The sequence below is a fragment of the Hyla sarda genome, unplaced genomic scaffold, assembly GCF_029499605.1.
Source record: "Hyla sarda isolate aHylSar1 unplaced genomic scaffold, aHylSar1.hap1 scaffold_648, whole genome shotgun sequence".
Classification (NCBI taxonomy): domain Eukaryota; kingdom Metazoa; phylum Chordata; class Amphibia; order Anura; family Hylidae; genus Hyla; species Hyla sarda.
Window position 1 is genome coordinate 185,361 of NW_026610663.1, and position 11,725 is coordinate 197,085.

Here is an 11,725-nt window from a genome sequence, read left to right on the forward strand (position 1 = left end):
ACAAAGATCAGTGTGTGCAGTGTTATAGGTCCCTATGGGATAACAATGATCAATGTGTGCAGTGTTATAGTCCCTATGGGATAACAATGATCAGTGTGTGCAGTGTTATAGGTCCCTATGGGATAACAAAGATCAGTGTGTGCAGTGTTATTGGTCTCTATGGGATAACAAAGATCAGTGTGAGCAGTGTTATAGGTCCCTATGGGATAACAAAGATCAGTGTGTGCAGTGTTATAGGTCCCTATGGGATAACAATGATCAGTGTGTGCAGTGTTATAGGTCCCTATGGGATAACAAAGATCAGTGTGTGCAGTGTTATAGGTCTCTATGGGATAACAAAGATCAGTGTGAGCAGTGTTATAGGTCCCTATGGGATAACAAAGATCAGTGTGTGCAGTGTTATAGGTCTCTATGGGAGATATAACACTGCAAAAAAAAAGTAAAAGAAAAGTGTTAATAAAGATCATTTAACCCTTTCCCTAATAAAAGTTTGAATCACCCCCCTTTTCCCATAAAAATAAATAAAACAGTGTAAATAAAAAATAAAAATAAACATATGTGGTATCGCCGCGTGCGTAAATGTCCGAACTATAAAAATATATCGTTAATTAAACCTCACAGTCAATGGCGTACACGACAAAAATTCCAAAAAAGAGTATTTTTGGTCACTCTTTTATCCCATTAAAAAATGAATAAAAAGTGATAAAAAAGTGCGATCAAAACAAAAATGGTACCACTAAAAACTTCAGATCACGGCGCAAAAAATGAGTCCTCATACCGCCCTGTACATGGAAAAATAAAAAAGTTGCAAGGGTCAGAAGATGAAATTTTTAAACATATACATTTTCCTGTATGTAGTTATGATTTTTTCCAGAAGTGCGACAATATCCAACCTATATAAGTAGGGGATCATTGTAACCGTATGGACCTACAGAATAAAGATAAGGTGTCATTTTACCGAAATATGCACTGCGTAGAAAAGGAAGCCCCCAAAAGTTACAAAATTGTGTTTTTTCTTCGATTTTGTCGCACAATGATTTTTTTTTTCCGTTTCACCGTGGAATTTGGGGTATAATCACTGATGTAATTGCAAAGTAGAATTGGTGACACAAAAAATAAGCCAAAATATGGATTTTTAGGTGAAAAATTTAAAGGGTTATGATTTTTAAAAGGTAAGGAGGAAAAAACTAAAATGCAAAAACTGAAAAACCCTGAGTCCTTAAGGGGTTAAAAAACAGGTTTCGGGGAATGTTCTCCCCTTCCTCAGGTTACAGATAATGGATGAGGTGCCCAGTGCACTGATTCTTCCTATACACAGATATAAACTAAAAATTGGGCGCCATTGCTTCCTATCATGCTGCCCACAGCAGCAGGAAATACATAGTCATGTGACCCCAACAGAAACTGCATCTTAATCATGTGACTCAAACAGGATATATATTATCTTAATCATGTGACTCAAACAGGATATATATTATCTTAATCATGTGGCATAATGCAGACAACAGAGACCATAGAGATGCCACATTATTTATAAATAGCTACAAACAATAAACAGACGGTAAATATAACCCTCAGACTAGAGGTAAAAAATCCTTCCCGACTCCAAATATCAGAATAAATCCCTGGATCAACGTTCTGTCCCTATAAATCTAATATACATAACCAGCGATGTTATTATTCTCCAAAAATGTATCAAGATCCCTTTTATAGTCGCTTACACTGTTCACCATGACACCTCCTCCGGGAGAGAATTCCACAGTCTCACTGCTCTTACAGTAAAGAACCCCGTCTGTGCTGGTGTAGAAACCTTCTTTCCTCTAGACGTAGAGGATGCCTCCTTGTTATAAATACAGTCCTGTGTATAAATAGATCATGGAGAGATCTCTGTACAGTCCTGATATATTATATATATTATTAGGTCCCCTCCTTGTTATATATACAGTCCTGGGTATAATAGATCATGGAGAGATCTCTGTACTGTCCTGATATATTATATATATTATTAGGTCACCTCCTTGTTATATATACAGTCTTGGGTATAAATAGATCATGGAGAGATCTCTGTACTGTCCTGATATATTATATATATATTATTAGGTCACCTCCTTGTTATATACAGTCCTGGGTATAAATAGATCATGGAGAGATCTCTGTACTGTCCTGATATATTATATATATTATTAGGTCACCTCCTTGTTATATATACAGTCCTGGGTATAAATAGATCATGGAGAGATCTCTGTACTGTCCTGATATATTATATATATTATTAGGTCACCTCCTTGTTATATATACAGTCCTGGGTATAAATAGATCATGGAGAGATCTCTGCACTGTCCTGATATATTATATATATTATTAGGTCCCCTCCTTGTTATATATACAGTCCTGGGTATAAATAGATCATGGAGAGATCTCTGTACTGTCCTGATATATTATATATATATATTATTAGGTCACCTCCTTGTTATAGATACAGTCCTGGGTATAAATAGATCATGGAAAGATCTCTGTACTGTCCTGATATATTATATATATTATTAGATCACCTCCCTGTTATATATACAGTCCTGGGTATAAATAGATCATGGAGAGATCTCTGTACTGTCCTGATATATTATATATATTATTAGATCACCTCCTTGTTATATATACAGTCCTGGGTATAAATAGATCATGGAGAGATCTCTGTACTGTCCTGATATATTATATATATTATTAGGTCACCTCCTTGTTATATATACAGTCCTGGGTATAAATAGATCATGGAGAGAGCTCTGTACTGTCCTGATATATTATATATATTATTAGGTCACCTACTTGTTATATATACACTCCTGGGTATAAATAGATCATGGAGAGATCTCTGTACTGTCCTGATATATTATATATATAATTAGGTCACCTCCTTGTTATATATACAGTCCTGGGTATAAATAGATCATGGAGATATCTCTGTACTGTCCTGATATATTATATATATTATTAGGTCACCTCCTTGTTATATATACAGTCCTGGGTATAAATAGATCATGGAGAAATCTCTGTACTGTCCTGATATATTATATATATATATTATTAGGTCACCTCCTTGTTATATATACAGTCCTGGGTATAAATAGATCATGGAGAGATCTCTGTACTGTCCTGATATAATATATATATTATTAGATCACCTCATTGTTATATACACAGTCCTGGGTATAAATAGATCATGGAGAGATCTCTGTACTGTCCTGATATAATATATATATTATTAGGTCACCTCCTTGTTATATATACAGTCCTGGGTATAAATAGATCATGGAGAGATCTCTGTACTGTCCTGATATATTATATATATTATTAGGTCACCTCCTTGTTATATATACAGTCCTGTGTATAAATAGATCATGGAGAGATCTCTGTACTGTCCTGATATATTATATATATTATTAGGTCACCTCCTTGTTATATATAAAGTCCTGGGTATAAATAGATCATGGAGAGATCTCTGTACTGTCCTGATATATTATATATATTATTAGGTCACCTCCTTGTTATAGATACAGTCCTGGGTATAAATAGATCATGGAGAGATCTCTGCACTGTCCTCATATATTATATATATTATTAGGTCACCCCCATGTTATATATACAGTCCTGGGTATAAATAGATCATGGAGAGATCTCTGTACTGTCCTGATATATTATATATATTATTAGGTCACCCCCTTGTTATATATACAGTCCTGGGTATAAATAGATCATGGAGAGATCTCTGTACTGTCCTGATATATTATATATATTATTAGATCACCTCCTTGTTATATATACAGTCCTGGGTATAAATAGATCATGGAGAGATCTCTGTACTGTCCTAATATATTATATATATTATTAGGTCACCTCCTTGTTATATATACAGTCCTGGGTATAAATAGGTCAAGGAGAGATCTCTGTACTGTCCTGATATATTATATATATATATATATATATATATATATATATATATATATATTATTAGGTCACCTCCTTGTTATATATACAGTCCTGGGTATAAATAGATCATGGAAAGATCTCTGTACTGTCCTGATATATTATATATATTATTAGGTCACCTCCTTGTTATATATACAGTCCTGGGTATAAATAGATCATGGAGAGATCTCTGTACTGTCCTGATATATTATATATTATTAGGTCACCTCCTTGTTATATATACAGTCCTGGGTATAAATAGATCATGGAGAGATCTCTGTACTGTCCTGATATATTATATATTATTAGGTCACCTCCTTGTTATATATACAGTCATGATATATATATATATATATATTATTAGGTCCCCTCCTTGTTATATATACAGTCCTGGGTATAAATAGGTCATGGAGAGATCTCTGTACTGTCCTGATATTATATATATATTATTAGGTCACCTCCTTGTTATATATACAGTCCTGGGTATAAATAGATCATGGAGAGATCTCTGTACTGTCCTGATATATTATATATATTATTAGGTCACCTCCTTGTTATATATACAGTCCTGTGTATAAATAGATCATGGAGAGATCTCTGTACTGTCCTGATATATTATATATATATATATTATTAGGTCACCTCCTTGTTATATATACAGTCCTGGATATAAATAGATCATGGAGAGATCTCTGTACTGTCCCCTGAGATATTTATACATAGTTATTAGGTCACCTCCTTGTTATATATACAGTCCTGGGTATAAATAGATCATGGAGAGATCTCTGTACTGTCCTGATATATTATATATATTATTAGGTCACCTCCTTGTTATATATATAGTCCTGGGTATAAATAGATCATGGAGAGATCTCTGTACTGCCCCCTGATATATTTATACATAGTTATTAGGTCGCCCCTAAGCCTTCTTTTTTCTAAACTAAATAACCCTAATTCTGATAATCTTTCTGGGTACTGTAGTCCTCCCATTCCCCGTATTACCCTTGTTGCCCGTCTTTGAACCCTCTCCAGTTCCATTATATCTTTCTTGTACACTGGTGCCCAGTACTGTACACAGTATTCTATGTGTGGTCTGACCAGTACTGTACACAGTATTCTATGTGTGGTCTGACCAGTACTGTGCACAGTATTCTATGTGTGGTCTGACCAGCACTGTACACAGTATTCCATGTGTGGTCTGACCAGTACTGTATACAGTATTCTATGTGTGGTCTGACCAGTACTGTACACAGTATTCCATGTGTGGTCTGACCAGTACTGTACACAGTATTCTATGTGTGGTCTGACCAGTACTGTACACAGTATTCTATGTGTGGTCTGACCAGTACTGTACACAGTATTCTATGTGTGGTCTGACCAGTACTGTACACAGAATTCTATGTGTGGTCTGACCAGTACTGTACACAGTATTCTATGTGTGGTCTGACCAGTACTGTACACAGTATTCCATGTGTGGTCTGACCAGTAATGTACACAGTATTCTATGTGAGGTCTGACCAGTACTGTACACAGTATTCTATGTGTGGTCTGACCAGTACTGTACACAGTATTCCATGTGTGGTCTGACCAGTACTGCACACAGTATTCCATGTGAGGTCTGACCAGTACTGTACACAGTATTCTATGTGTGGTCTGACCAGTACTGTACACAGTATTCTATGTGTGGTCTGACCAGTACTGTACACAGTATTCTATATGTGGTCTGACCAGTACTGTACACAGTATTCTATGTGTGGTCTGACCAGTACTATACACAGTATTCTATGTGTGGTCTGATCAGTACTGTACACAGTATTCTATGTGTGGTCTGACCAGTACTGTACACAGTATTCTATATGTGGTCTGACCAGTACTATACACAGTATTCTAGGTGTGGTCTGACCAGTACTGTACACAGTATTCCATGTGTGGTCTGACCAGTACTGTACACAGTATTCCATGTGTGGTCTGACCAGTACTGTATACAGTATTCTATGTGTGGTCTGACCAGTACTGTACAGAGTATTCCATGTGTGGTCTGACCAGTACTGTACACAGTATTCTATGTGTGGTCTGACCAGTACTGTACACAGTAGTCTATGTGTGGTCTGACCAGTACTGTACACAGTATTCTATGTGTGGTCTGACCAGTACTGTACACAGTATTCTATGTGTGGTCTGACCAGTACTGTACACAGTATTCCATGTGTGGTCTGACCAGCACTGTACACAGTATTCTATGTGTGGTCTGACCAGTACTGTACACAGTATTCCATGTGTGGTCTGACCAGCACTGTACATAGTATTCTATGTGTGGTCTGACCAGTACTATACACAGTATTCTATGTGTGGTCTGACTAGTGATTTGTACAGTGGTAGAATTATTTCCTTATCAAGGGCATCTATGCCACTATTGATGCTCCACGTGATTTTATATGCCTTGGCAGCAGCTGCCTGACACTGGTCACTACAGCTAAATTTACTATTAACTAAGACTCCTAAGTCCTTTTCCATGTCAGTCGTCCCAAGTGTTCTCTCACTAAATACATAATCCCAGCCCGGATTTTTCCTCCCCATGTACATTACCTTACATTTATCAGTGTTGAACCTCATCTGCCACTTCCCAGCCCAAACCTTCAACCTATCCAGATCATTTGTAACAGTTCACTGTCTTCCATTGTGTTATCTACTATACACAGTGCACTGTCTTCTATTGTGTTATCTAATATATACAGTGCACTGTCCTCTATTGTGTTATCTACTATATACAGTGCACTGTCCTCTATCGTGTTGTCTACTATATACAGTGCACTGTCCTCTATTGTGTTATCTACTATATACAGTACACTGTCCTCTATTGTGTTATCTACTAAATACTACTATATATAGTGCACTGTCCTCTATAGTGTTATCTACCATACACAGTGCACTATCCTCTATAGTGTTTACCGCTTTACAGAGTTTTGTGTCATCTGCAAAGATTGCTACTTTACCATTCAACCCCTCTACAAAGTCATTAATAATTATATTAAATAGAACAGAACCCAAAACTGACCCTGTGGTCCCCACTAGTAACAGTCACCCAATCAGAATAAGTACCATTAATAACCACCCTCTGTTTCCTATCACTGAGCCAGTTACTTACCCACTTACACACATTCTCCCCCAGCCCCATCCTTCTCATTTTATGCACCAACCTTTTATGTGGCACCGTATCAAATGCTTTGGAAAAATCCAGATATACGACATCCAGCGATTGCCCCTGGTCCAGTCTGGAGCTCACCTGATATGAATTTCTTCTCATGGTAATTTTAATGGGATAATAATTAAGTTGGGATTGGGCACATTATTACACAATTATTAATAATTGTATTTAGCTTCCTCATTTAGTCCATTTGGCTCCATACAACAGAATTATTAATAGTTATATTTAGCTTCCTCATTTAGTCCATTTGGTTCCAGGGTCTTCATTGTGGACATCCATTTCCCACTTGGACCACGTTTACTGATCTATCGTGTGATCTCTAGATGTTGCAGTTGTGTTTAGTTTTGTCATGTTTGGATACTCTGTATCATCTCACTGCTCCACTACTTTAATCCTCCCTTCTACTATTATTACCATTGTTCCCGTCGTTCACATGACCCCCAAACCTGGCAATGTGTAAAAGTTCATTGAGCCGCTGTCACCCCAAAGTTCTGAGTGAGGCCGGGTTTGCCGGGCTCTGATTGCTAATGTCTAATCGTGACACTCAAACTCTTGCCTCCCGCTCTCTCTTTCTGCTCACTGCTCTGGTGGAGAGTAGACGTGACATACGGCCACATCCAAACTTCTGTTTCCTTCCTTTGACTCATTGTCCTGGTTAGTATGGAGTCAATGCGGCACTTCACCAGATGTCACTTGGCCAATGCCTGGAACCAGCGTTCAACTAACAGAGCAGGAGAGACTACAGAGGCTGCTGTCTCTTCTACATATGGCCATAAGATACTATATGGTAGATATAACACCAGCTATTTATTTATATGTATATCTAAAATTACGGATAATGGGCTGAACAGTATTTCCACATTTTTTTAGTTTGTATCTGTATATAAGAAGAAGCAGTGCACTAGACACCACATCCTTTATCTGTAACCTGAGGAAGGGGAGAACATTCCCCGAAACACGTTGTATTGAGATAATAAAAAGCTTCGGAGTATCTAAACCTTGTACGTTTGGAGTGAGGGTACCAGCGCAGCTTTTTGGGATATTGTCGCTAGTATATGGGGTCTGACAATTATTCACCCGTTAAAGGGGTACTCCGGCCCTAAGACATCTTATCCCCTATCCAAAGGGCCCCCACCATCTTGCATTCGGCACCCACCTCTTTGAGCTGCATGCCGCGCTGCCAGCTCACAAACTGCAGGGTACTGACCACGGGGCCGGAGTATTGTGACACCACGACTCCGCACCCGTTTGATGTCACCCCCACCGCCGCTATGCAAGTCTATGGGAGGGGGCGTGACAGCCGTCACGCCCCCTCCCATAGACTTGCATAGCGGGAGCAGGGGGTGATGTCACACGGATAGGGGATAAGAGGTCTTAGGGCCAGAGTACCCCTTGAAGGTTGCAACTCCGTCACATTGAACACTGGGGAACCATCTTAATAAGGTGAATATAAATATTGTGTCTTCCCACAACCCAAAAACATGACCCCTCTACACTCCATATAGTGTCACCTTCTGCCTTGTTTCTCTTTCTTTACTACATGTGCAGACATTGGTCTACGGACTCTTCTTTGCCGTTACTTTTCATCACTTATGACACCATTGATAGAGGAATTGTAAAGCCTCTGTGGCCCCAGTGAATGTGAGAGACCTCAGGGCAGGCAGTGTTGTCATGGGGTCTTCTCTGCAGCCTCAGTGTCTTAGACCAGATACCTCTGATAACTCTACATAAGAGGTCTAGGGTATGTAACCCCTTGTGGCCCTTCACTCTCCATGATGTCCTCTAAGGTCCAGCCCCCATCCATTTATCTCTGTTCCCCCTATTCCAGCTAAAGTCCAGCAGGAGATTGATGAGGTTACTGGGTCACAGCTCCCTCCTGGGATCATGGACCGGGCACAGATGCCGTACACCAACGCTGTCATCCATGAGATACAGAGGGTCCTGGACCTGGCACCAATGGCTCACTACCATGCCGTGACCAAAACTATTCGATTCCGAGGATTCACCATCCCCAAGGTACAGGACCTCCTGGGCGGTGACTGATCTAATCTGTGATTACTGGGGTCTCTGTAAGCCCATCACTTGTCATTCGGCAGACTGGTACAGATATAGACACCCCCCATTAGACTGGTACAGATATAGACACCCCCCATTAGACTGGTACAGATATAGACCCCCCATTAGACTGGTACAGATATAGACACCCCATTAGACTGGTACAGATATAGACCCCCCATTAGACTGGTACAGATATAGACCCCCCATTAGACTGGTACAGATATAGACATCCCCCATTAGACTGGTACAGATATAGACATCCCCCATTAGACTGGTACAGATATAGACATCCCCCATTATACTGGTACAGATATAGACCCTCCCCCCCATTATACTGGTACAGATATAGACATCCCCATTAGACTGGTACAGATATAGACCCCCCATTATACTGGTACAGATATAGACATCCCCCATTAGACTGGTACAGATATAGACCCCCCATTATACTGGTACAGATATAGACATCCCCCATTAGACTGGTACAGATATAGACCCCCATTAGACTGGTACAGATATAGACCCCCCATTATACTGGTACAGATATAGACATCCCCCATTATACTGGTACAGATATAGACATCCCCATTATACTGGTACAGATATAGACATCCCCATTATACTGGTACAGATATAGACATCCCCATTATACTGGTACAGATATAGACATCCCCATTATACTGGTACAGATATAGACATCCCCCATTATACTGGTACAGATATAGACATCCCCATTATACTGGTACAGATATAGACATCCCCATTATACTGGTACAGATATAGACATCCCCATTATACTGGTACAGATATAGACATCCCCATTATACTGGTACAGATATAGACCCCCCTCCCATTATACTGGTACAGATATAGACCCCCCTATTAGACTGGTACAGATATAGACATCCCCATTAGACTGGTACAGATATAGACATCCCCCATTAGACTGGTACAGATATAGACATCCCCATTAGACAGGTACAGATATAGACATCCCCATTAGACTGGTACAGATATAGACATCCCCCATTAGACTGGTACAGATATAGACCCCCCATTAGACTGGTACAGATATAGACATCCCCATTAGACTGGTACAGATATAGACATCCCCCATTAGACTGGTACAGATATAGACATCCCCATTAGACTGGTACAGATATAGACATCCCCCATTAGACTGGTACAGATATAGACCCCCCATTAGACTGGTACAGATATAGACATCCCCATTAGACTGGTACAGATATAGACATCCCCCATTAGACTGGTACAGATATAGACCCCCCATTATACTGGTACAGATATAGACCCCCCCCCCCATTATACTGGTACAGATATAGACATCCCCCATTAGACTGGTACAGATATAGACATCCCCATTATACTGGTACAGATATAGACATCCCCATTATACTGGTACAGATATAGACATCCCCATTAGACTGGTACAGATATAGACATCCCCCATTAGACTGGTACAGATATAGACATCCCCCATTAGACTGGTACAGATATAGACATCCCCATTAGACTGGTACAGATATAGACATCCCCCATTAGACAGGTACAGATATAGACATCCCCCATTAGACTGGTACAGATATAGACATCCCCCATTAGACTGGTACAGATATAGACATCCCCCATTAGACAGGTACAGATATAGACATCCCCATTAGACTGGTACAGATATAGACATCCCCCATTAGACAGGTACAGATATAGACATCCCCCATTAGACTGGTACAGATATAGACATCCCCCATTAGACTGGTACAGATATAGACACCCCCCATTAGACTGGTACAGATATAGACACCCCCCATTAGACTGGTACAGATATAGACATCCCCCATTAGACTGGTACAGATATAGACATCCCCATTAGACAGGTACAGATATAGACATCCCCATTAGACTGGTACAGATATAGACATCCCCCATTAGACTGGTACAGATATAGACCCCCCATTAGACTGGTACAGATATAGACATCCCCATTAGACTGGTACAGATATAGACATCCCCCATTAGACTGGTACAGATATAGACATCCCCATTAGACTGGTACAGATATAGACATCCCCATTAGACTGGTACAGATATAGACCCCCCATTAGACTGGTACAGATATAGACATCCCCATTAGACTGGTACAGATATAGACATCCCCATTAGACTGGTACAGATATAGACCCCCCATTATACTGGTACAGATATAGACATCCCCATTATACTGGTACAGATATAGACATCCCCATTATACTGGTACAGATATAGACATCCCCATTAGACTGGTACAGATATAGACATCCCCCATTAGACTGGTACAGATATAGACATCCCCCATTAGACTGGTACAGATATAGACATCCCCATTAGACTGGTACAGATATAGACATCCCCCATTAGACAGGTACAGATATAGACATCCCCCATTAGACTGGTACAGATATAGACATCCCCCATTAGACTGGTACAGATATAGACATCCCC

The 11,725-nt window shown here is 39.6% G+C and overlaps 1 protein-coding gene across 1 annotated transcript in view; it reads left to right on the plus strand.

The window, feature by feature from the left end:
• The window catches only part of LOC130342326 (cytochrome P450 2C26-like), a gene marked incomplete at its 3' end in the record, with an annotated part of 92,975 nt that extends 83,791 nt beyond the window's left edge, over positions 1-9,184 (plus strand). The window contains 1 exon segment of the mRNA XM_056554274.1: positions 8,997-9,184. Coding sequence (XP_056410249.1) covers positions 8,997-9,184 — 188 coding nt within the window.
• Between the last annotated feature and the right edge of the window lie 2,541 nt (positions 9,185-11,725).